The sequence below is a fragment of the Ailuropoda melanoleuca genome, chromosome 8 (assembly GCF_002007445.2).
Source record: "Ailuropoda melanoleuca isolate Jingjing chromosome 8, ASM200744v2, whole genome shotgun sequence".
Classification (NCBI taxonomy): domain Eukaryota; kingdom Metazoa; phylum Chordata; class Mammalia; order Carnivora; family Ursidae; genus Ailuropoda; species Ailuropoda melanoleuca.
In genome coordinates this window covers 14372553-14399574 of record NC_048225.1, presented here as the reverse complement: position 1 = coordinate 14399574, position 27022 = coordinate 14372553, and the positions used below count along the sequence as shown (strand labels likewise).

Genomic DNA, 27022 nt, shown 5'->3' with positions numbered 1-27022 from the left:
CAGGGTTGTGAGACTGAGCCCCACGCTGGGCTCCACTCGGGGCATGGAGCCTGCTTGGGATTCTCTCTGTCCCTCTGCCCCGCCCCACCCTCCTGCATTTAAAAAAAAAAAAAAAAAGAAAAATCAGAGCGAAGAGGAATTAGAGATGTGGTTCTACCCAAGAGACAAACTGCCCACGGATGGAACTAAATTTTGCTCTATAAATCACCACTGTGAGGGAAAAAAAAAAAAAGAAAAGAAAAATCAGTCAAAATCCAGAACCCCCCCGAGTAATGCAATGTGGACAGAAGAGTGTCCTCCTTCCCAGGAAGCTGCCACTTCAACAGCCTCTCGTCCAGAGCAAAAACAATCCCACCCTCCCCAGCGCAGCTCATATTTAGATCTCTCACCCCGCGACTGAAGTCAGGGATGTTGTGTTGGCTTCTTGGTCTGGAATGTGTGCTTCAGAAGAACTGGTCCGCAAATGGGAAACTTTGTGCTTCTTGCCATTCCCTTTGTCCAAAGGCAGCTGAAACCGTTTGATTTTTGGTTTGGGTTTAGTGGGAGCCGGCACCGAGGGGCTTGCGGACTGCTGTCCAGACGGCGGAGAGCCCCCGGGAGAGGCCGAGCCGGCTTGCATAGCTGAGGATAAAGCCTTATTCTGCTCGAGCCCCACGCTACCGGGAGCATCTACCGTCTGGGTGAAGTTGGATCCCTGGGTCCCTGGAGCAGAATCAAGTTCACGCTGGGAAGGGAGAGTCCCAGTTTTGCTGGCAAGGAGCTGGTTCACGTGCTGAAGCTGATAATGTTCTTCTGCTTCTCCAGAAGGTGAAGCAGCGGTTATGCCCGCAGTCTGTGCAGAGGGGAGCACGCAGATGCTAGACGCCGCTGTCATTGTAGCAGCCGGAGCCTGTGATGTCCCCAGCTGTGGAAACATTCCTGAACTCGGGGGTAAAGCCACGGGCTGGTCCTGCATCCCCAGGCTCTGCTGGCTAGCTTTGATTAAAAGGTTGCTTATTGAGCCAATATCCGGGGTACCGAGCAACCGGGGGTTGGTTAACGCGACATGTCCGGGAACGGACGCACTACTTGTAGGGGTTGTTGTGGTTTGCATGGATACAACATTCAAGACGGAGGAGCCGGATGCCAGGCCAGACACAGGCCCTGCGGTGAGGTGGCCAGTGTCCTGGCTCATTGTTGATGTGCCCGCCGCAGCGGCAGCTGTGCCGCCCACACTCTGTGGTAACAGGGGTGCCTGTTCAAAATACATGATGCCAGATTTAGACCTTTTTATGATGTTGGGGACAGTTCGGTGAGATGAAGTATTAAGTGACCCCAGATCTAACAGATTGGGATGGTTTGGCAGCTGGGAGGGTGTGAAGTTAATCAGGGTCATGTTAGAGACCACATCGGAAGGGGCAATGGTTGAAGGGGTGCTAGAGGGAGCGAGTTTTTTATTCTTTCGGGTCTGTAGACGAGATATGGGTCTTTTCTTGAGTCCAGAGGATGGAGTGGCTACTGTGGTACTGAGGTCTGTCCTCTGGCTGGCTTCTGAAACCAAAAGTTGGGGATCTGGAGGAGGCTGAACCCCAATAAGTAGGCCTGAAGGAGGACTGCTGATGTTAGGTGGGAAACTACTTTGAGCAGCTGCAGGGAAGGAATGTAAGTGCTGGTGATGAGGCATGGGGAGCAATCCTTTGCTAGCAGGAGGGAACAGAGATGGAGAAGTTGGCAAGCTTGGATTTAGTCCCGTGGCTAGGGTGAGACCACTTCCCATGGGCCCCAATACTGAAGTACTTGTCTCCATCACATTGGGTGTAGAACTAACAGAAGAGGTCAACTGGATTTTCTGGGTCACTCCATTTGGAAGAGTTTGGAGAACATAAAGTGGCTGCATGTTCTGGTTAACCACAATGAGTTTCTCAGTGGCTGGTTTCAGGTGGGGTGGAGTGGTCTGGACAGCTGCATTAGAAATCTGAGATGGGCCAGGACTCTCGGTAGAACTGGGCACATATTTCTGGTTCTGGATAGGAACAGTAGGGGAAACAGGTACCTGGAGGCCGGGGGTGCTACTGTTTCTAGTTAAATCCTGATTGTTGCCATGACCTTGCTCCACTGAACCACAAGGCGGGCTGGAGATGTGGTCTGCGTCCATGTGTCCTTGGATAAAATGATCGGGAGTCATGTGGCCCTCGGGGGTGGGATCCACTCCTGGACTCAGCAGTGCCGAGTCACCTTCAGAGGAGGCCACAGACTTCTCCGTGATGGTTACTCTCTTCTCTCCCGAGTCGGAGATAACAGCCAGTCTACTTGGATTCTGGCTAGGGACAGTGGGGCTCCGGGTGGTCAGCACAGACAGGTCGGACGGTAGCTCTAGAGGCAGCTCAAACTGCTCCTCTGCCGAGATAGACGAGGAGACACTACTGTCCACGGGTTCTGCTGTCGGCAACTGCTGAGAAAAGACCTCGAAGAGACCCATGTCCTTTTCCCGATTACTGTCAAGACCCAAACCCTCACCCAGATTCAGGAGTTCCGACGACGAGGACTCCGGGCTCTCGCCCAGGGCCTGCATGGAGGGAGTATTCTTCAGTACAAAGTCCATGATGTCCGAGGGCAGGATATTCCCACAGTCGTCGCTGTTGTTGTTATCCGAGTCCGACTTCAGGAGCTCGGCATTGTAGGTGTCCAGCAGGTTCTTGTCCGACGGGGTGCTTGTGTGGACTCTGCGGCTTGACTCCAAAGAGCTGAGCTGAGCTTCCAAGGAATCCTGTCCCTGGGCTTTAACTCTGCTTACGGAGTGGCAGTTATCCATCTTTGGCTCATTTTTGTGGCCAACGGAACTCTTAATGACGTGTTCTTTCTCACCAGCATCTTCGGGCCGCTCCATCTTTAGGTTCTCTGTTCCGTTTTCTTTCCCATTTCTTTTTGGAATCTGGCTGCTTTTCCTTGTTGTGGCCGTGACGCTAGTATCGCTCTCTGTGCCGTCATCGACGCCATCCAACTGTGAGATTTTGGGAAGGTCACACTGCTCCTCCTCCCGAAATAAATTATGGGATGCCAGCCGCTCATCTCCACCTGAGGAGATGACTGTTCTGGTGAAATTGTAGTAGTACAGGTCATCTTCATCTGAGGTGCTCAGGTCGTCGGCCCCATCCACCTGTCCTTCGGCTGATTTCTTGCCCCGTTTCTTCCCAGTGGAGCTGCTGTAGAATGGAATGTCTTCTTCACCGTAGGACCTTACTCCATAGAGCGGGGTGAGCCCGAAGAACATGTTAGAACGCGCCCGGGCACTGCGACGGGGATATCTCCTCTTGAAAGAGCCATCCTCCTGAGGTTTGGGGCCATCCGGAAGCATCAGGTTTCTGTCCTGTACCGGAAGATTCTGATAGTTGTTACTCTGAGGATCCTGGGATGAGGTATTATTGGGGCTTGGCTGGGCCACTGGACCATCTCCTGGACTTTCAGAGGCTGCAACTGGTTCTGTGGGAGATGCTGACTCTATTTGCAAAGGGGACACAGGGCTACCTTCTTTCAGGGTATTCTTGGACTGGCCCTCGCTTTCCATTTTGAGGGGTGTCAGTGTTACTTTGACCGTGCGTTTCCGGGGTGTCTGTAATTCCTTAGCAGATCCTTCTACTTGCATGGATGGAGCTTTGGGGACTCCTGGAATAGAGAGGACTTTGTCTCCAATCTTATCAGAAGAAACGTTATTACATGGTCGTTGCCCCATAAACTCGGGAGTCAAAACCTCACCCACAAACTCTGGCTTTAGGTTTCCTTCCTCACCAGTTGTCACCTGACCAGGCTCCAAAAAAGATTTACTGGAATGTTTTTCTTTGAAAGTTTCTTTACAAGACTTTTTTCCTTTCTGCCTCCGGTCTCTGGAACTAGATCCCACGTGTTCATTGATGATGGATGATCTGTTGCTCACTCCAGATAGTTTCAAGGTTTTGACTCCCGCGTCTTCATCGGGAGGGGGGTTTACCGATTGGTTAGAATCTGAGTGGTGGTCCCGATCATTCCTCTGCCCTCTCAGATGGAGTGGGGGGAAGGAGAGGGCCTCTTTAGAAGAAAATGGCCCTGAAGAGAGTTCAGCAAAAGTGCCGATCTTGCTAGCATTTAATTCTCCAGGTGCTGTATTATGAACCTGTGGGGCCAGTTTGGGAAGGCCGGGATAAGCCACGGTATGCACAGATCCCTCCGAACTCTTGGAACTTGGCCCTTTGGTCTTCTCTCCCTTCAAAGAGGAGCTCTTGGATGGCAAATCTGAAGCACTGGAATGCTTCATGTCGGAGGAGGAAGACCCATCCAAGTGACTGGTTTTAGTGCCCATAGTAACCACTGTCCTTTGCAAATTCGAAGAGGTGGGAGTGTTTTGCCCTAAATTAGTATTTGAATTCAGTGGTCCTAAGACATGATCAACTGCTTTGGCACTTGACTCAAGATCTGTGGCAGTCCCGATGGTGGAGACTGAGGAAACACTATTCCTGGAGTAAGTACCCCCAGTTCTCATTGGAGACATTATCCGGAGTTTAGACCGCTGGGGTGACAAGGAAGAAGTGCTGTGACGCCTCGAGCCAATGCTTCGGAGTCCAGAAGAGAGTAAAGGATCACCCACTGTGACTATTTCATGAGTGGTTGGGGTAGGACTTCCTGAACAAGAGAGAAAAAGTAATAAAGTCTATTACAGAGGGAATGAATGTGTGTGGTGGCCACTGCTTTCAGTGACTTGGCAATGGCTTCTAACTGAAAACTGCAAATCAAGATTTTCAATGAGCAAAAGCCACTAAGGTAGAGTGGCCTGAAAGAATCATAAGCTCACCTCTGAGCTGACCTTTTTGGGTCAAGTTAGTCAATGAGGTAGGTCCTTTACCTGCAGAAGGCAACGGCCGACAGCCAGGGGATCTCTGTGTTGGAGAATAACTAGGTGTTCGAATCCTAGGGACCTTTGAGATGACATGATAAAAACAGGAGCCGGAGGTTTGCGAGTGAGGTCGCTCTGGTGAGGGAGGACTTACGATTTCAGCCGTGTTTTGACTTTCTTTAGATGAAATTTCTGTGGCAGGAAAGAAAAACTCTTAGGAAAAAGGTCCAATTAAAATACCAAACGAACCAATACAAAGCAAGCTATTAGGTAAAGATCAAAACAGAAACAAATGAGGCCTTCTAGAGAGACGACTTTCCCCGCCTTTGGTCACAGTACTCCCCGAATCGAATTTGAGTCCCACCTTGATTAAAACTCACCTGCAAAAGATGTGGGACTGTGAGCGATGGTCCTGTTCTCGTCATGCTCGACAGTGCTGTTGATATCCGGCTCGACGACTGGAGGACGGCATTCTACTATCTTGCACGTATACACACAGCGCTTGCGAGCGTCTGTGGTGCTCCAGTAAACCCTGGAACACCTGGCAAAGAGATCCACACAGATCCCTGTGAGTGAGAGTACAGAAGCAGAGACCAACGTTTGCCAAAACCTCTTCTCATCCTAGGTTCCCTGGTCTCCTGGATTTACAGAATTTAGCTTTACTTCACGGATTCTTATTATAGATCCCCCAGCTAGGGTGTTCCAAGATTTTTGAAGTTCTTGGCTTTTCCTAGCCTCTCAGAAAATAGCATCGAATCTTTTTTTATTGTAGTGTAAGCAGGAGACAAAAATAGTAAAATATCCTAAAATGCATAGGAAGGAAAATACTAACATCTACTGTAAGAAAGAGTTATTGGCCTTCAGGAAGGGACTCCTGCCTGCTGTACGCAAAGAGGAAAGAGCAAACCTGAAGTGTCCCCTTTGGGAGAGAAACCCCACAAGACAAGGGAAGTGTAACGGCTTCAAATCCGCTGGATGCTGATGGAGCGTGGTTTACACAAAGAGCTGCCAGCTAAATGTACAGACCGTGTTGCCAGATTTGGAATGGAGAATAAATTGGAGTATAGATAGCAAAATGAGACTCCAAAATGAGAGAGACAGAAAGGGAGTTTTAAATTTATACTGTCAGCCTGCTAAAAGTTTAAGCCATTTGCTTCACATAGGAAAGATGATAAATGTTCACTGGACAATAGGATTATTATTGTGGGGTTTATATTTTTAGATTGAGGACAGAGGCATGAGGTGTTTGATCCACTGCGACAATCTGGACTTTCAAATCCAGACAGATGGAACTCACGGGAATCTTAAGAGACTGACCTTGTGTTGTTGTTGTTATTTTTAATTTAGGTTTTATTTGGAAAGGATTCTGAAAGTATGCCAATAATACTTCCCTTTTATAACTGGATTTAGTGGACATAAAAGGATACTTTAATCCCAATCTACAAAAAGTAGCAAAAAAAGTAGTTAATTTTCGGTAGCGATTAAAAGTAGCTAACAAGTATGGCTCTCCATTCAACGATTGCTCATTGTTCGGGGTGCTCAAGCTGTGGGGGCTGGTGTCTTGGCTCTGCCGTGCTACTTACTGATATCCAATGGGAAAAAGCTTATCTTCACAGTCAGAGAGATCATTCAGAATTCCTAAGCAGTCAATTGTCATGGAGCCTGACCGAGAAAAGAAAAATTGATTAGAGGAGGTAATGAGAAGGCTCACTTTACACCCCAAAACCAGGAAGTCCCCCAGTGATACATCGAGCCTTCCCCCACAACAGAGGCCCATGCCATACCAATCATCATGTGGATATTTTCTGGTTCCAAGCCATTGAGAAACTTTCTTCTCAAGCTGATTCCTTCAAAGTCCACAAACACTCTTCTGAAAACTTCAAATCCATTCTCAGGAACCACCTGAAACGAAAACCCAGCTGTCGACAGGCTATCCCTTCACACACTATACGTGTGATACTGACTCTCTTGGAGGGCAAGTACAGAGCATATCTCAAAAATCACCCTGCTGTTTCACAGGAGGACTGCTGTATTTCTAAGAAGGTGATTCTAGGAACACACGGTAGAAGGTAAAACAAAGCTTACCATCTTGTTGTTTTCAGCCTATTTTCCCTGAACTCCTATAGACTTGGAAAAGCAACGGAAGCTCTCACCTCGCCTTTGATCAGATCCCGATGTCGTTGGCAATACACTTTCTTATCATCCAGAAAGACACAGTTCTTGGCGCGAGAACACATGAAGTGATAGTTGCTGGTGCAGGACGTTAGGCAGCAACCCACAGTGGCTCCTGGCTTTTGGCAGAACTCACATCTCTAACCACCCAGAGAGAATAGAGGCCTAAGTCAGACTTTCAGATGTTTTAAGCCATTTTCCTTCTCCTCTAAAGAATTACCATTCCGGGTTTTCTGCAAGTCATTTTTTTTAATGGTAATCAGCCGAATTACAGAGAACTGATAGGAACCGTAAAGCCCCCTCTACAGATCCTCTCTCTCCCATCGTCCCTGGGGCCCTGTAACTATTAAACTTAAATATTACACTTTGATTTAGAACTTAAACCAAAACACAGTTTTGTTTCTAGGATGCACAGTTAATTTAGAGAAGATAAAACTTTGAAGACTGAAACTTCAAAGACTAAAAACATCTTACTAGAAAGCTAGTATATCCAAAAGAACTCAGTTCTAGAAAGATTATACCAGTCAGAAACAGAAGGGTTCTCTAGTTACTAGACTTAAATTTATCACACGATTCAAAGATTTCCTTCAACTAGCCTGTATGTCACCACGCTCCTGTGTCACGGTCACAGTCTGGGCTCCTCTCTCCACAAAAGACTTTTTGTTTGTGTTCTCCACAGAATTTACATGGGCTTTTTGTTTGTTTGTTTCTCTTTCTTTCTGATAATTCTTCATCTTCTCCCTTTCTTCAAAATACAGCTTTTAAAATGTTACTCCTTCATGGCCTTTTCTGACTACTCTCAGCTTCTACTGATCATTTCCACAGCCCCTCTTCATGTACTTATGTGGGTTTTTCCTATGGAACCATACAGTCGTGATTCAACTGAGACCTCTGAGATCATTTTGTCTAAATTGCTTAATAAATTAACACCTTTCTTGCACATTCAGATTATCTCCCAAACTAGATAATATGTTGTCTTCTATTTCCTTTGCTTTCCCCAGGGGTCCGAGCAGCAATCTGCCTCCAGGACACACCAGTATTTGTTGCTGGCTAACCGTTCTGCAGGCGCCGTGAAAACTTCAATGAAGTAGCGTGAAGCCACCAAGAGAACATCTGGAACCTGAGGGGAAATCTTTTCCGTAACATTTACACAAGGTCTTACCAGCTGCTTGCCCCTGATCACAGCCATGTGCACGTTCTTTAGTGATCCATCATCGTCTTCAAACACTTCTGCTGACCACAAAGCGCAATTTACATGTGTCCACTCATTCTGGCCAATGTAAAGCAAACGGCCAGCATCCTATGAAATCAAGAGATTTCTTTTTTCTTTAAAGAATATAATGTCAAAGAAGGTTTTCCTTGGCATTAGCTTTACCTCAGACAAGATAACATCAATAATAATTCTTTAACTGGGGGATGCACACAAAAATCAAAATTCATTTCTCAATGTTTCTGTTTCCATGTCTCACCTTTCTAGAATCCATAGACGGAAAATAGTTTATTAAAGTGTGCACTGATTTCTTTAAAACCATATTTCAAAGCCAGTCCTCTCAGCTTGCATTAAAAAACCTTTTTTATTGTAACCTTACTATGTGCCAAGCACTAAATCAAACTTTATAAACATTATTTCCTTTAATCCTCATAACCATTCTGAGGTTAAGTATTATTATTATCCTCATTTTAGAGATGAAACTGAGAGTCAGAGAGGTTAAGCTCCTTGCCAAGGTCAACAAGTAGGCAGCAGAGCACAGAAATGAATCCAGGCAGCCTGCCAGAACCATTCTGCCCTCCTATATTAAACACAAGCCTTTAATATAAAACTTATGTATTTTATTGACTTCCATAAAATCTTTTTGAGAAATTTCCTGTAGAAATCACTAGACATCAACAGGTTAACTTAAGGCAAATCATCTTTTTTTTTTTTTTTTTTTAAAGTGGGCTCCATGAGCAGTATGGAGCCCAGTGTGAGGCTTGAACTCACCACCCAGAGATCAAGACCTAAGCTGAGATCGAGTAGGTCACTTAACCGACTGAGGTTAAGGTGCCCCAAGGCAAATCATCTTTTAAATCAACTAAATCAGTTATAGAAAGAAACCCCCAAGTGCCATAAGCTAGGTGACAAACATTCCTTAAATAAGTGGCACCCAGTCATTGAATTTAGACACAAAGGACCAACAGTTCACAAGAGCATCTGCTAATTCGCCAAAGTACTTACATTAGCACTGTCATCACCATACGTCAAACACAATGCACACTGTCTATTATCTTCTATGCCTGGGGGTGGGTTCAGTTCTGGACTATCTTCTCGACTCCTATCAGTACCTTGGGACCCAAAAGACATCTGGTTAAAAGTGGCAATACTAGGTCTGATTTCCAGGAAGAAAAAAAAAAACCAATTCCGCTTAAATAGCCTGTGGCTTAGAGAATGAACACTTTTTGAAAGTGTTCAAAGTTATGCCATCTCGCCATCTGTTAGAGTATTTATATCGATTTCTTTTTTTTTTCTTTTTTTCTTTTTTTTAAAGATTTTATTTATTTATTTGACAGAGATAGAGACAGCCAGTGAGAGAGGGAACACAAGCAGGGGGAGTGGGAGAGGAAGAAGCAGGCTCATAGCAGAGGAGCCTGACATGGGGGCTCGATCCCACAACGCCGGGATCACGCCCTGAGCTGAAGGCAGACGCTTAACCGCTGTGCCACCCAGGCGCCCCTATATCGATTTCTTGTTACCAGGCCAAGCTAAGCCAAAATAATGATTTTATTACATTAAAGGATGACCCGAAAATTTCCTTCCAATAAGCAAGTATATTCACAAAGTTAGTCATTTGCATCTAGAGAGAAATGGATGATGACGCATTAGGTGCCTTACTCAAAACTGGTGGTGTAGGAGGATGGAGAGGGGTTGGCGAGTCTGGTTCTCCAGGCCCTTTAGGTTTGGGAGCTGGAATGATTTTCTTCATTAAAGGAGGCTGCTCAGTGTGGCTGTTTTCCTCTCGCTCCTGCCACTGAGCATAATTATGGTCAAGTGAAGGTGGAAGCACTGCGTTTGGTAACATCCCACTGCTGAAAATAATTGATTCAACAAGCATTTATTGAAGTCCTACAATATTCCTGGAACTATACAAAATCATCAAATTCTTGATATCATCAGGCCATGGCCCCATGCATGAGCCATTCACAAAATATAAGGACAAGCCACAGAATCTGAAAACTGCCTAAATATATAGGACTTTATTATTTAAAAATATACATATTCTCGACATACGACTCTTGGTTAAACTTCCAGAAGCAAGTGATAACTTTCCCAAAGAATCAAAAGGATTTACTGGAATAAAAATTTAAGGTTAAATATGGAGAATCAAGAGCAATAGAGACCACAATTTGAACTGAGTAACACAGAACCCAATTATAACAAGTCCAAATACTGAGCTACATGTATAAGCACGTGTATTATACATCTGCCCCAAGTTAAGCCAAGTTGCAGAAAACATAATATATAAAGAAAAAAAGGGGAGCAACAGACTATAATAAACATTAAGTATTATCTCTAAATCAGCATTTCTGTAAAGGCATTTCAACTGATTAATTTTTAATCTTAAAACCTAGTCTAAAGAAACCTTAATCTAGAAATATAAGAACTCTCAGATTTCCAGCTGATGAGGTGGGAAAAAAAAGTAATACTGAATTTACTTACTTGCTCGATACTTTATTTGGCTCCCAAAACCTAGACTTTTTGACACTGAACCATGGAAAAACACGTTCCATTTGCTAACAGAAAAACAAACAAAGAAACAAAATGTAAGCAGGTGAACATTGATTTGGAAACCACATAAAAAATAACAACTTCACACCAGCTTTTCTGTCAATACGAGGATGATTTCAGGGCACCAAGAGAAAGATCCATCCACTCTGGTGACCTCACCAACTTCCTCCCAAAGAATCAGAGGAATGACTTAAACCAAAAGATGTTTTATACACATAGCAAAACAAAACGGAGAAGAGAACAAATCCGTTCTGTTCATGGAGTAATTACCCATAGATAAGCATTAAAAACACGAACTATTAATATCATTCACCCGAATAAAGAAGGACTTGACCATGCTGTTGGCTTTTTTAATCTCTGGCTGCCCTCCATCTGAATTAATGGCTGCTTGAATGATCTTCACGATATCATCACTGAACTCCAACTGCATACAAAAACGAAGTATTAATTATTCATAAAACAGTGTGCTCTCAAAACCACTTCCTCTTCCCTCCTAAATCATCCAGCCCAGAGATCCAACAGAAAATGGACACCCTATTTTAATGCAGTGTAATTTCTCTTTAGCGGAGGCCTCTGGAAATCAGTTCACAATTAACTTGTGGCAGTCAAGGAAAGCCAGGCTAATAAGGCAGGAATCCAAATAAACTGGCTATATCACGGTAAGTTACCCAAATAGGGTCATAATTTTTTATTTAGGTTAAAATAAACAACTGAATAGCAAATACGGACCACAAGATAACAGATGATTATTCCCATACATTCTTAAAACCATAACTTGAAGATATCTATCTATAAATGAATATCCCATAGAGAAAGACACATTATTTAGACGTGATTTCAAGAGGGGCAAACCAAGTAACTTCACATTAGCTTTTTTCCATAAACAGCTTTTTTTAAGATTTTTATTTATTTATTTGAGATAGAGAGGGAGAAGCAGCAGGGGAGCAGAGGGAGAAACAGGCTCCCCGCTGAGCAGGGAACCCGACGTGGGGCTTGATCCCAGAACCCTGGGATCATGACCCAAGCATAAGGCAGACACTTAATCAACTGAGCCACCCAGGCGCTTCTCCATAAACAGTTTTAATAAAAAAATAATTTTTAGAGAACTCAGAAGACAGCCAAATTAAAAAAAATTTTTTGAGACACTACCTTCCCATCTTCTGAAACACAGAGCTAAAAGAACTCATGTATTTTTAGGTATTTAAATCTACCCGACATTTCTAAATATAATACAAACCATCTCTTGGTGCTTACTCCCAGCCTCGTCCCCCAAAGACCCAAAGGAGCTAAACTGGCATTTGAAATGTTGGTAGTCTGAGGCAGAAACATACCACAGATGTGTAGTTCCCTTGGTCCATCTTCCTCTTGACTCCTTCCAGATCTAAGGGCTGCTGATCTTCCTGTTTGCTGACCTCAGTAAGCACTGGTGGGTCAGGTCCTTCTGGGGAGCTGCGGGAAGGTATACTCTCCTCTGTCTCAGGATTTAAGTCTGGAGGCTTGGCAGCCTGTTGCCAGGAAAGACAGGTTTCTTTTATTTAACACTGAAAACGAGGCATCTGTGCAAATTCTATTAAAATTAAAATTAATAAAGATGATACTGAATGATTCACATTATAAAACCTAAAGAACATAAAAATAATCAGAGATTTCTTAAATAAATAGAAAAAGAAAGTTAGAATGAGCTGGTTCTCTAATAGTTTGAGGAGATGAACTTAGGAGCTTTGCTTGGTAACTTCCAAATGGAGTCTGAAGACACAGAGACTGTCCAGTTCCTCCTGAGGGAGACAGAAACAGCAAACTGTCCTATTCAAAAAACGGAGCTCTGAGGAGCTACAGCAGCAGCCTAGCTCTGAGTTTGAGTTATCTGTGTGGTTCTTCCAACATTTTACCTTGTGTTTCCGATGACAGCTCCACAGAAGAACAGTTCACAACTTCAGTGGACAAAAAGTAGTGGTTTACACATTGTGCCCTGAGCCCTAGGGATTTCCCGAAGTGACAGCCACATGACTGCCACCTCAGGCCACCATGCTCCCTCTCACCCAGATTACTCCGACTGCCTCTTAATCACCGTTCCTGCCTCTAGCCTCCGTCCTCTCCTCTCCTTCCTCTGTCTCGAGGCAGAATCTTTTTTTTTTCCTTTCCTAAAAAGCAACTCTGATCAGGTTACTCTTAGGTGATGCCTTTCACTGCTGCCCCCCAGAGCCCTCAGAGTATAAAGTCCACATTTCTTATCATAACAGCAAAGAAAGTCCCCAAAGAAGGTCCTACTCTTGGTCCTCAAGATTTTTTTTTTTTTTTTTTTAAAGATTTTATTTATTTATTCGACAGAGATAGACAGCCAGCGAGAGAGGGAACACAAGCAGGGGGAGTGGGAGAGGAAGAGGCAGGCTCAAAGCAGAGGAGCCTGATGTGGGGCTCGATCCCCTAACACCGGGATCACGCCCTGAGCCAAAGGCAGACGCTTAACCGCTGTGCCACCCAGGCGCCCCTCAAGATTTTCTTAATGGTTGAAAGCCGAAGCAAGTAACTCCTCAAAACTGAATGAAGACTGGAGTAAACGAACATTCCCTCACTGGGTAAAGCCCACCTGAGCACAAACTCTCAGAGCCCACCTGTCGGTAGCGAAGCAAGTGGCTGGTGGTCCGAGAGTTGAGCAGAGCTGTCAGAACCTGCTTCAGGGAGCTCTGCAGCTCCTTCTCCAGGGCCAGCCGCCACTCTGCAGGGTGCCGCTCAGTGCAGTTCACGCAGGTGTAGGCCACGCTCTCCGGCAGATTAGACAGAATCTCATACATCTCATCTAGAAAAACAAAAACCCGCAATGCTGAGGTGCTCCGAAGAGTGGCAGAGTGGGAGAGGAGGACACTACTCCCCTGAACTTAATACCAAGCTGTACCCTGGGGACAGAAGCAAGACTCTAATGTCCCCTAGGAACCCAACACGCATTGATCTCTGAAAGGACACTACGGACGCTAGCCCAGGATTTGGTTACTGAGAATCAATAGGTTAAGGTACCCACAAAAAACAGCAAATAAATATTTTAAAGGGATACATTCACGATAAATGAGCACAATCTGACACGAAGGTGCTTATTGTAGGGACCAGAAATGGAAATTTCAGAAGACTTCAAGCAACAACACAGCCATGATTTTATGTTTACAGGTAACTCTGGGGGCTATAAATGTACCAAGCAAGAAGGAAACTGTAATAAAAAGACTCCAACCTTCTGTACCTGAAAGATTCTCACATTTGGAATGGACCCAGCGATCACACTTCCCACACTGCATCATCTTACTCTCGTAGTCATCGTCGTCGTAACACTTATCACAGAGAGGGCAGAAGTTCCCTGAAAGCAAAGCACACTTTTCAGCAGTGCCTCTCAGGCCCTGACTTCCATGTGCCAACTCTCTTCTGGACCTGCTCACACATGCCCGTGGGGACCTACTATGCAATGTTCACACATCTGTAAAGTGTCCAGATTTTTCTGACCTCTTAGAAGATTCTACTAAGACTCATGAGGTAGAGTTGACAAAGAACACAGTACAAAAAGAATGAGAGAATGTTCTCTTCTACACATTCCAAAGAAAAGAGGCAAAGATACGGGAGTAAAAAAGCAGTTAATGTACACTTTCTCCTTATTCCTAGTGCTTTAGTAAGTTAGAGCTCAGAGCAGCACTTCCTAAAATTCAACACAAAGTACAGCCTTCACTGATTTGCTTTATCCACGCACCCCTTCTATTCTTCTTCTTTTTTAAAGATATTATTTACTTGACAGAGAGAACGAGAGAGCACAAGCAGGGGGAGGGGCACAGGCAGAGGGAGAAGCAGGCTCTCCACTGAGCAGGGAGCCCGATGCAGGGCTCAATCCCAGGACCCTGAGATCATGACCTGAGCCGAAGGCAGACGCTTATCCAACCGACTGAGTCACCCAGGCACTCCCCCTCCATTATTCATTACTTAATAGATTTAACATTGATTTGATTACTTTAAATAAGTTCAGTAGTAAACTTTGTATCATTATTATCCTAAGTCAGTAAAATGAGTTTAGTGTATCAGGTATAATTTTTTCTTCTAGTGTAACTATTACAACGTTTGACTCAGTACCACCTAAAATCATTTCTGAAACAATCAAATGTCTATGTACCTCACTTTGGAAATACTAGCTAAGAGCATTTCTTTGTGGCTAGTTATTACAAAAAGACCCTTTTAATTCTTCCCATATAAGCTAACAAAACATTTCTAGTTGCTGCAGTACTCTGTGTAAAGGAAAGAGCAAGATCAGGAACTTAGTAAATGGATCTAAATGGTATCCTTGACCAGACGTATAAAACTTTTTACTTCATTCCACTGGAGTGTCCAGTTCACCCTCAAAACACCAAACACAACTTCTAAAAGTTGAAAAAACTGGGGGCGCCTGGGTGGCACAGCGGTTAAGCGTCTGCCTTTGGCTCAGGGAGTGATCCCGGCGTTATGGGATCGAGCCCCACATCAGGCTCCTCTGCTATGAGCCTGCTTCTTCCTCTCCCACTCCCCCTGCTTGTGTTCCCTCTCTCGCTGGCTGTCTCTATCTCTGTCAAATAAATAAATAAAATCTTTAAAAAAAAAAAAAAGTTGACAAAACTGGCCTTTGTGAAGTACCTTTAGCAAAGAGTTTGGCACAGTCATGGCACAGTGAGAAGTCGTGAGACCACTGTGCATCCCACCCTTTGCCTGGAGTGGTGGATCCACAGCTCTTGCAGCGAACACACTTGGTGCAGATCTGGAAAAGAAAAGAAATTCAGCAGGAGTTTCTTATTTATAATATCTTGTCTCATTTCAAAAGACCTCAGATGCAATCCGTTTCTCAAGCTGACCTCGTTCCTGGGATGGCTTTTCCTGGTAATGAGACTACAAAATAGTTACAGGGACATCCCCAATCAAGGGGATCCCTATTCCAGGCTGTGTGAGCCCAAGAGCTCCATGACTGTTCTCTCTGCAATGGCGTCATATGGGTACTCACCCAAACTTTCTTCTTCTTGGTGGGCTTGGTGGGGTAGTTTGGTCCCAGGCACTCGGGGTGATAGCTGTTTCGGCACTTATTACACTCTAGCAGCTGCTGCAGGGAACAGAAAGGCAGGGGATGAAGACGTATATGCTGCCAATTACGAAATAAGTAAGTCACAGAGACGAAAAGTACGGCAGAGGGATTACAGTCCATGAGACCGCAATAACGTAGGATGGCAGGTGGGGACCGCGCTTCTCGTGCTGAGCACTGAGTCATGTACGCAAGTGCTAAGGTCACTGAGTTGTACACCTGAAACAGCATATTGTATGTCAGCTATACGTTAATAAAAAAAATAAAAGAAGGAAGGGAGGGAGGGAGGGAGGGAGGGAGGTGGGGAGGAAGGAAAAGAAAATATAAAAGCAAGACGGTGGGTATCACATCAAAAAAAAGAGAAGATAAAAGAGGGGCATTACATCGACTCACTTGAAGTGCCTCTTATTTAGTACCCATTTCATATTTACCCTCAAGTAAGTATAGCACATCATCAGAACAGTTTAAATTTTCTCATGAACTTTTTTACTCTCAAAGAAAGCACTGGGATTTATGTCCTGCCAAAGGCACTCAGTGATGAATATTCTTATCAGACAGATTTGAATTATTGGGGGGATTTTATTGAATGCCATGTTTTCTTCTATATTCCCCAAATTAAACCATAAAAATAGGCAATGAATTATACCCATATAAATAGTCACAATAGACTATGCCAACAGAGAAATAATACAGGTGCAAAACCCTAAACCAAAAGGCAGAAACGGAGACAGTGAGTAATATTCTAAACCAGTTCTGTTACTTAGTTTTATACCTTGGTAGCCTGATGCTGCCTTCCACAAACATGACAGAACTTGCAGCGGCGACAACACCAGTTCTCCAGCTGGTCCTCCAGGGGGCGCTCGTTCTCCTCTAAACAGAACTTGTGGAAGGGCTCACAACAGACTTGGCAGTACACAAACTAGGGTAAGACGGGGAACACAGTTGTCAAATAACATGCAGAGACATCAACCAAATGCTATTTACAGACTCCAGGCTTTAGGAGTCCAATGGAGAGTGTGTGTGTGTGTGTGTGTGTGTGTATTTTTTAATGTAATACATAATCATTTAGCAATGACGAAAAAAAGCACAAGATTAGGCACTGCAGGAGATGCAGGGGCCTAAAGTAATAATGGTAGAAATTAAAAAGTAACAAAATAAATATAATCCCAAATTTACCACAATGCGCTAAGTGTCGAAAGCAAGGTACAACCAAGAGCTATGGGAAAGGGGGAAAAGGGAGAGTTTTATTTTTTATTATTTTTTTATTATTTTTTTAAAAGATTTTATTTATTTATTTGACAGAGACAGCCAGCGAGAGAGGGAACACAAGCAGGGGGAGTTGGAGAGGAAGAAGCAGGCTCCCAGCAGAGGAGCCTGATGTGGGGCTCGATCCCATAACGCCAGGATCACGCCCTGAGCCAAAGGCAGACGCTTAACCGCTGTGCCACCCAGGCGCCCCAAAGGGAGAGTTTTAAAGGCTTCCTACAATTAAGACAGTTGTAAGCTCTGGTTTGTCCTTTCTATCTCTAAATGTAGAAATGTTATTTTCACGTATGGAGTTTTTAAAAATTTGAATGAGGATGACCCAGACTTTTCTTTTGCCATAGCAGAATTACTGGGACAACTGGTCAAACCTAAATAAGGCTTATCAATTAGATAACACTAATATACCACTGTTAATTTCCAGACTTTGACAACTATACCGTGATTATAGGAGAGAATGTTCTTGGTTTTAGGAAACACACACTAAAATATTTAGACATAAAAGGATATGTCTGCAACTTCCAAATTTTTAGAAAAAAAATGTGTTATATATAAAATTTATATAGCTATTTTATTTCTCACTTTGTAAAATACAGACACACGAGTAAAGGATAAAGCGAATAAAAATATGAACATTTGGGAAATCTGGGTGAAGGGTATATGGGAATTCTTTGTACTTCCCTCATAACTTTTCTGCAAATCCGAAATAATGTCAACATAAAAAGTTTTTAAAAATTCGAATGTCTGGGGGTCCGTAGATGGCGAAGATGGTTAAGCATCCGACTCTTGGTTTTGGCTCAGGTTGTGATCTCATGGTCATGGGACTGAGCCCTGCATCAGGCTCTGCACTCCATGGGGAGTCTGCTTGAGATTCTCTCCCTCTCCCCCTCCCCACTGCCTGTTCTCTCTCTAAAATAAATAAGTAACTCTTAAAAAAAATCCCCAACCTTGAATGTCAGAATTCATCAAACACTAGTTATGCTTTAGGAGTATAATGCAGATAGTGAGCTATTCATTCTCTAGTTCAGTTTTTATGAATCCTGCGGGACTGCTGTGCACAACTACACAATCTAAATTAAAGCAATTATACTCAGGGGAAAAAAAACCCATTTTATCGCAGAAGTTGCAGGACTGGTGCTATAAGTTATTCCTGTGGGGAGCATATGTGTGCATGTAAAGCATTAAGATTATGTGCAAAAGAGATACAGTAGACCCCTGACACTTACAAACTGAATATTCTTAGTCTCAGTATATCTAAAGCAGCCCCGCCACTTAGAATAATATTATTATTCATAATGGGCACTAAAATATTTGCTTAATGAATACCAGACAATAATTTGTAATTTTGCTACTGTATAATTTAACATAGCAAGTGGGCAGGACTGAATCTCTTAGCTGGTGAGTGAGTCTCTCCCTGATTGCTCAATATGTACATTATAATCTGGCCTTGGGATTTCTTCATGACCTTAAAATACATATGTGATAAAATAATAAGCTAAGGAGGTATTCTGGAATTGAGAATTGTATGAATGACCCACTACTGCTTCCTATTTAAAATCGTGCTTTTGGGGCGTCTGGGTGGTTCAGTCTGTTAAGTGTCTGTCTTCAGCTCAGGTCATGATCCCAGAGTCCTGGGATACAGCCCCGCCTCGGGCTCCCTGAGTCGTCTTCTCCCTCTCCCTCTGCCGCTCCCCCTGCTTGTGCTCTCTTTCTCTCTGTCAAATGAAGAAATTAAATCTTAAAAAAATAACATAAATAAAATAAAATTGTGCTTTTCTTTCTTTCTTATTATAAAGGTGGCAAATACTGACTGCAAAAGACTCAAAAGGATAAAGAAAAATAAAGAGAAAACACGGTACCCATAATCTAATCACACTTTTTAAGATTTTGGTGTAAATCCTTCCACAATTCTTTCGGCGTGTGTATATATATATATTTTTTTTTTAAAGATTTTATTTATTTATTTGACAGAGACAGCCAGCGAGAGAGGGAACACAAGCAGGGGGAGTGGGAGAGGAAGAAGCAGGCTCATAGCGGAGGAGCCTGATGTGGGGCTCGATCCCAGAATGCTGGGATCACGCCCTGAGACAAAGGCAGACGCCCAACGACTGCACCACCCAGGCGCCCCCGGCGTATATATTTTTAAAACAATGTCCAAACCAAAATGGGATCACACTTTACATACTACTTTGTAACCTGCTTTTTTTTTTTTTCTTTTTTTAAGATTTTATTATTTGTCAGAGAGAGAGAGAGAGCACAAGCAGGGGAAACGGTAGGCAGAGGGAGAAGCAGGCTCCCCACTGAGCGAGGAGCCCGATGTGGGACTCAATCCCAGGACCCCGGGATCATGACCTGAGCCAAAGGAAGCTGCTTAATCAACTGAGCCACCCAGGTGTCCCTTGTAACCTGCTTTTTTTTTTTTTTTAAGATTTTATTTATTTATTTGACAGAGATAGAGACAGCCAGCAAGAGAGGGAACACAAGCAGGGGGAGTGGGAGAGGAAGAAGCAGGCTCATAGCAGAGGAGCCTGATGTGGGGCTCGATCCCACGTCGGGATCACGCCCTGAGCCGAAGGCAGACGCTTAACCGCTGTGCCACCCAGGCGCCCCTGTAACCTGCTCTTCTAACTCAGTGATGTGTCATGGACACCTTCCCGTGTCAATATCAATCTATATTATTATCTAGGACTTCCTATTTGCCCTTATATGCATGTCCTATGATTAAAGACTCCCGCCTCTTATTGACAAACTTTTGGTTGTTTCCTATTTTTCATTATCATAAACAGTACCGAAATAAACCCTTCTATTTATTTTATATATAGAGAGAGAAAGAAGGGTTTATTACATATATATGTATTGTATACACACATATATACACACATACCTATGAATAAACCTATTTGCCGATTTCTCCGATTATATCCTTAGGATAAATGCCTGGAGTGTTGTTGCTGGGTTAGACAGTATGCTCATTTTAAAGATAAATACGTATTTCTGAACAATCTCCTCAGAAAGAAAGATCGCAACTAACTTAGATTCCACCAACAGGAAGTCCTATTTCCACAGCATCTTTCCCCCCCCACATGATTTTGTTAAAAGAGTTCATTTATTTTTAAGATTTTATTAATTTATTTATGGAGAAGGGGGGAGCAGGGGAGGGAGAGAGAGAATCTCCAGCAGACTTGGAGCTGATGGGAGCTGGAGCTCGATCTCACAACCCTGAGATCGTGACCTGAGCCGAAATCAAGAGTCAGATGCTTAACCGACTGAGCTACCCAGGCGCCCCTGAAGATTTTGTTTTTTTAAGCAACCTTTATGGCCAACGTGGGGCTCGAACTCACAGTCCCTGAAACCAAGAGTCACATGTTCCACCGACTGCAACAGCCAGGCACCCCTTCCCACATAATCTTCATAAGGTCCAATTTTTGGTCATCAGAAGGTTTAATGACCCCCGCCCACCATGTTTTTCTTTCTCATTTTATGAATTACATATTCCTGTCCATAGCCCATTTTTTTACTGGGTGTTGTTCCTTTTTCTTATTAATTGCTAAGAGCTCTTTACAGACAAGGGGATTTTGACAGTCAATGTAAGATAGCCATCTCTTTGTCCTGAAGTACACTATATCATTTTTGCCATGTTTGGACATTTAGCAGAACTATCAGAACTCTAATAAAAAGAGTGCATTTAAGAGAAGAGATCATTAAACCCTTCACACCCAATAATTCTGCTCCTCTACTAAGAAGCAGATTCCTTCCTGAAATCTCTAAAAAAAAAACTTCTAAAGCATTTCATTAGCTGAGGACAGTAGGGGTGCATGGCTGGCTCAGTTGGTGGAGACTGCGACTCTTATTGCTCTCTGGGCTGTGAGTTCAAGCCCCACACTGGACACAGAGATTACTTAAAAAAAAAATAAATAAAAAATTGAGGCGCCTGGGTGGCGCAGTCGTTAAGCGTCTGCCTTCGGCTCAGGGCGTGATCCCGGCGTTCTGGGATCGAGCCCCACATCAGGCTCCTCCGCTGGGAGCCTGCTTCTTCCCCTCCCACTCCCCCTGTTTGTGTTCCCTCTCTCACTGGCTGTCTGTCTCTGTCAAATAAATAAATAAAATCTTTAAAAAAATAAAAATAGAAAAAAAGAGGGAATAGTACCTGCTACACACCGGCAAGAGAGAAGAAATTATTTCTTTCATCACAGCAAAATCATCTACCATCAACTGTCGGGTACCAAGAAGCAGCTTCTCTTACCTCTACGTGCCCACTGCTGGCACAGAGAAAGCAAACCACTCTGGGTGTTATAGGAACAGAGGTCAAGATTCCTAAGCCTCCCATCTCCCACACATTTTCTGCTTCACAATCCTCCTGTAGAGAGAGAGACGGATTGTTCATGAAAGTGTTCCAGTGACACAAACTTTGGATTGAGAGCAAGGCCGGCAAGCGCACAATCAGAGTGACAGCAGAGCGGCACGAAGACTTCGTTTCAGTGGGTTCAAAAATAATGGCTGCTTTAAAAAATTTTCATCTCAGACACAAACTGTTAAAACGCTCACCTACTGGTTTAATTCATGTTAATGAGAACGCAAAGATATCCCGGGAGCGACTTTTCCTTAGAGTTTTGCTGATTCAAGCACGCATCATGGTTGGAGAATTCCCACGCACAAGAATTACTTCCTCAGGCGCTGTTCTCATCCGCATGCACTTTCTCACTTAGGCTGATGCCCGTGTTTGTCCGTCAGCTCATAAACGGTGACCTCACGACACTGACCAGAGCTCTCTCACACCTGAACCCACCTGCCAACGGTAGTTCTTTTCCCTGACTGGGTGCTGAATTCCCCCTTTCATCAACACCTTGGACATCATTTTTCGATCTGAAGTCCATGACGCGCGACATACTACATGGTCACGAAACACTTTTACCTTAAAGTCCACTCTGATCCTGTGGACTCCATCTGCTGGGATTTTTTGCTTCGAACTATTGCCATTGGAGAGAGTGCTGAGGATGTTCAAAGTGCCTGTGTTCTCCTGCTTACTGACTGGAGGTGGCTTTTCCTACAGAGACAGGAGATGGATAAAGAACAAAACCACGTCCTACTTGCCTCCCCTTTCCAACAGGTAACAATGCAAACAGCAAACCTTACTAATAGCTCTGGAGAACACGTTTCCAACACAAGTATCCCACAGATCCTTTTTTCCATGGGGGCTTTTTATGTATGTAGGACAGCCCTAGGAGAATTCCAGAACTCTCCCTCCTGTGGGTTTTTGTCTTGCTTCTTTGTGGTCCATGATGCCAGCTGAGGTTGTCGGCACCATGAAACTGAAGTGACAGCATGGGAACAGTTTATTCCGCCGTTTTTCTACATCTTTGAGTTGCACATCGAATCTGGGGCTGATCATTCCACTCGTGTTTAAGCTGTCTAGGATGGTCACAACAGTGTTCACAGCTCTGTGACCATCAGTGATTTCAATCTGTCAGTGTAACCACGCTTTAGCACCGCAGTCAGAAGCCAGACAGTTAAGACCCTGGCACCTGCCTCTCTTTGGCACTGTTGGCAGTCTTGAGAGCATCGGCCAGGACGCTCACGCACACCAATATGGGGACACAGAGAGACAGCTGAAAGAACCTGAAGATTCTTTTTTTTAAACATTTTCTTTAAAAGTTACTTATTTGAGAGCGAGGAAGAGTGCATGCGCGCACAGAGAGAGGGGCAGAGGGAAACGTGGAGGGAGAATCTGTGCTACCCAATGCAGGGCTTGATCCCACAACCCTGAGATCACAACCGGAGCCGAAATCAAGAGTTGGACGCTCCACTGACTGAGACACCCAGGTGCCCCAAGCCAAAAGATTCTTAAAGACCCCTCTCTCTCCACATAATAAACATAGTAGACACAGGGAAGGGGGACTGCTGTAGATGAAAGTCGCTAAAGGATGCTGGGCCAAAAAACAATCACAGTAAGCGGCCTGTGGTGTCAGCCTAAGCACAGAAGGCCACAAAGCAAGGGAAAGACAAAAAACAAAATGATCTAAAGTCTAAACCTGCAGTTTGTTCATTTTAAGAAAGTCCACTGCCATCTACAGGGAAGCAGATACGAGGTTTCATTCACTCAATCACGTAAATGTCAAGGATAAGACTATGTCCCTACAGAGTGGAACACATCCCTGAGCAATGGCAGAGAAACAAATCTCTCCTCACCTTTTCTTTTGGTTTTTGTTTTACAGGAATACTTGGGCGAGGAGCCACTTTTTTCTGCTTGCTTTGCTCTGGACCTAAAGAATTCAAAATAAATTGCAGTCAGACGCCACTAAACTCAGAGTTTGTGCTACACAGCAATGACCACCTCAGGACTTACTGGCCTGTGAAGAAAGGGGCATCAGAAAACACAAAAACCGACTGAAACTCTAGGCTTTACATAGGAAATTAAGACAATATCTCCAACTTAACTGGTTTTTTTGCTTCTATTTCTTTATTATCATATAAATAGCTTAAAAGAGAGCTAATTTTCCTTAACTAAAGGCTTAAAAATATACATTTCGAGTCTCCAAATGCTGGGTAAGAAAGACAATGGTGTTCTCTGCTGGTACTTCTGGTTCAGCAACTCCTTCTTGCCTTCCTCACTCACCTGATTCTGGTGGTGGAGGCTGCTTTTTCTTGGGCTCACTAGGAGCGGTCTTGGGAACTTCTTTTCTCGGCGGTGCTGTGCTCGGTGGCTGTGGAGGGGTGACTGGCACTGGCTGGGAGGCCTGCTTGCTGGACTTCCTGGAAGCTGGAGTGGTAACTTGTTTAGATTCAGGAACTGGGGCAGAGGCGTTCCCTTCTTCGCTCTTTTCCTCAATGGGCTTTCGAGGCGGGGGTTCACTATTGCTCTTCTTGGGGGCAGGGTCCTCTCTTGCTGACGGGGCAGGTTTCTGACCAGAGTCCACCACACTCTTCCCAACATTGCTCTCCTTGGTCTCTTTCTTTTCGCTGGTTTTAGACTTTTTCTCTTTCTTTTTCACAGCTGAGGGGAAAGAACCAAGAGGATTTATCTATAAGTAAGAAAAACTTTCTCTAAGGCAGAAGCACAGGAATATAACACAATCTTATCCACAGTGCCCTGCGGCTAAAGTCGACACTGGAAGGAGCAAGTTGGTCACAGGAGACAGGGATACTTGTGTTGTTCTCGGAAATGGAACGGACTGGAATTGTTATGGGATTTAAAAATGTTTTTGATTATGGAAAATTTCATAGTAAAGGGAGTAGTAAAATGAACCCTCATGTAACTACCACCCAGCTTCAACAAACACCAGCTCGCTGGGAAGAGCAGTTAAACAAGCAAACACACGAACAACTAGCAGCCTATTCACACTAGATGCATGACTGTGTGGCGTCAAAGCAGGAAGCATTTGGGGAAGATCTTTTCACAACGCTACCTTTTGCTTGCTTCTGAAGGTAGGCTTTGGAAGGCATCCATTGTAGATTCTGACATTTTCTCATCCTAGGATAACAAGGGATACCATAAAGTAAACTACATTTAGAAGAAAAGCCACTGAAACAAGTGTTAATTTCCCTGCCAAGAATCAGTGAACCTTTACTAGGGTTCATCTTGAGAGCTGAAAAAAGTACTCAGACTGAATCTGAGCCTCTGAATGCTTCGATCAGCAATTTTACCTACCTTTAGGGTCTAAAAGGAGTAAATATCAAATTATTTTTGAAATGGGACTCAAATTTCTTATAACCCAGTACTAACTAGCAGCACACACAAAATGACCAGCTGGTGTTTCTTATAGTCAAATCGGTTCTGCTCCCTTATGAGATTAATATTCACATGGTAATCTGAATAAAAATGGACTAAAATTAACCAACGAGTCCTTTGTCTGATCCTACATCGCTACAGGTCTATCTCAGGGCTTTGATATATATATTCACCCCTCAATTTAATGAAACTAAAACTTACTTTGAAGTCTAAAACTGAGCTAAATCCATTTCAACCCCTAAATTATAGTGAGGTTTATATTGCAATCCTGTACCTTTCTGCTGATCAGTGAATTGTCTCACTTCTTTCCACTAACAGGGCTGAGACAAGATTCTTGCTTAAGGCCAAAACTAAACCAAAGCACAGAACTACTTACTGTGTCCTAGAAACTGTCTCCCCTGAACTAAAGTCTCCCAACCACATTCTTTAAAAATTTATTTTTTATAATAATTTTTTATTATGTTATGTCACCATACAGTACATCCTTACTTTTTGATGTAGTGTTCCATGATTCATTGTTTGCGTATAACACCCAGTGCTCCATGCAATACGTGCCCTCCTTAATACCCATCACCAGCCTATCCCAATCCCCCACCCCAACCACATTTTCTATAAATGACTTTCATGTTACCATTCATTCAGCAAATACCTCTTGCTAATATCTACTCCTTGTGCCAAGCACGTTATGAGATGCTCAGTCACTAAAATTTGTTTGTGCAACTTTCTTGATCCATTTTACACAAATTATCCCAAAGAGCAGAAAGTGATTCCACAAACTGACTAAAAAAAGGGAGAAAAGATCAAGTAATCAAAACTTTCAGATCAAAAACTCTCCACATGCATGAAAACATTCTGGGAGTTAGAAAGCCAAGGGTCTTACACTAAGGTATCACCACTTTTTCCTGAATGCCATAAAGACTAATTTCAGTTGACCTGAAAAATTATAATACGAATAGATATAATATATAGTTAAATCCAATATAAGTTATAGCTCAATTATATATAAATATTATACATACATGTGATTTATATATAACTTCTATAATATAGAAAATATAAATATATAAATTCGTCAGTTTTTACGTAGACACCCCCCAGAGCTGCACTGATATGGTAGCCACTAGGCACATGTGGTCATTTAAATTTAAATTAATTGAAATGCAATGCAATTAAATATGTAGTTCCTCAGTCCCACTAACCACACGTCAAGTGTTCCACAGCCACGTTCGGCTAATGGCTACCACGCGGACTGAGCAGAGAGAACGGTTCCGCCGCTGCAGGACTTTCTACCAGACAGCACTGCCTCGAGTACTTCTTATTTAAGGACACCCCAAACCTAGCCACATCGCAAAATCCAACTCTGCAACTAAGCTTGCACCTCAAGGAGACTCGACACAACCACTCTGTTTTCGGATCCATCCCTGCAACGGACCAGGCACACACACACCCTCCGTGGCTGAGAGGTGAACCGCGCAGAGTAAGACACCCACTCACTTGCAGCACTGCTTCTTTATATTTCGGCCACCAAACTTGGGTTTGTCTAAGCAATTAGTACAAACACCACAGTCCTCAGGCACCTGGCAGCCAGGACACTGCCCACACCGCCTGGATCGTCGCCCTTTCTTTACTGGAGGTTCCTGAGGCGCCTTGTTTCTGGTAACGGGTTTAATTGGTTTGATGGGTGGAGCGAGAGGTTCAGCATCTTCTGAGCCAGCAATTGATGACTTGTCTGTTAAAGAAACGTGTCATTAGTTCTAAGGGAGTATCTAATTCCTTCGCGGGAGCACAGGTGGAATTCCTCAAAATCCATTTATATCATTATATACATTCAAGCCTCATTTTAATTACGACTCCAAAAACGAAATACGTCATCATAAAAATATTCATATGCTGAAGTCAGAGCCTGTTTTAAATAATTCTTTATATGTTTTAAAACACCTATAACTTGCAGCTTGGTGAAAGCACAAATCCAGACACTGCAGTCTAACCTAAAACCAAGAATGCGAACTGAATGCTTCTTAAGATTCTCTAAACCTCTACATTTTATACGAGCAGTCAACTGGCATTTAAGTCACCCATCATCTAAATGCAACCATGAGAATGTTCCTCACAGACCTCCAACCACAGGGAACGTAACTAACTGACCAAGGGCCCCAACTGCTGTGCTCTGAAATCCAGTGGTAC

At 43.6% G+C, this 27022-nt stretch overlaps 1 protein-coding gene across 1 annotated transcript in view; it reads right to left on the bottom strand.

Annotated features, from left to right (window-relative positions):
- Positions 1-27022, bottom strand: part of KMT2A (lysine methyltransferase 2A) — an 80255-nt gene that overhangs the window by 20766 nt on the left and 32467 nt on the right. Inside the window, exons 6-28 of the mRNA XM_034665877.1 lie at positions 26333-26567; positions 24516-24580; positions 23726-24103; positions 23299-23372; positions 22025-22156; positions 21356-21469; positions 16622-16768; positions 15775-15870; positions 15414-15534; positions 14008-14121; positions 13391-13575; positions 12110-12283; positions 11092-11202; positions 10710-10783; positions 9885-10078; positions 9231-9337; positions 8178-8315; positions 6997-7155; positions 6628-6745; positions 6427-6505; positions 5224-5384; positions 4853-5035; positions 390-4632 (exon numbers count right to left, since the gene is read on the bottom strand). Coding sequence (XP_034521768.1) covers positions 390-4632; positions 4853-5035; positions 5224-5384; positions 6427-6505; positions 6628-6745; positions 6997-7155; positions 8178-8315; positions 9231-9337; positions 9885-10078; positions 10710-10783; positions 11092-11202; positions 12110-12283; positions 13391-13575; positions 14008-14121; positions 15414-15534; positions 15775-15870; positions 16622-16768; positions 21356-21469; positions 22025-22156; positions 23299-23372; positions 23726-24103; positions 24516-24580; positions 26333-26567 — 7402 coding nt within the window. The remainder of the gene's footprint in view (positions 1-389; positions 4633-4852; positions 5036-5223; positions 5385-6426; positions 6506-6627; positions 6746-6996; positions 7156-8177; positions 8316-9230; positions 9338-9884; positions 10079-10709; positions 10784-11091; positions 11203-12109; positions 12284-13390; positions 13576-14007; positions 14122-15413; positions 15535-15774; positions 15871-16621; positions 16769-21355; positions 21470-22024; positions 22157-23298; positions 23373-23725; positions 24104-24515; positions 24581-26332; positions 26568-27022) is intronic.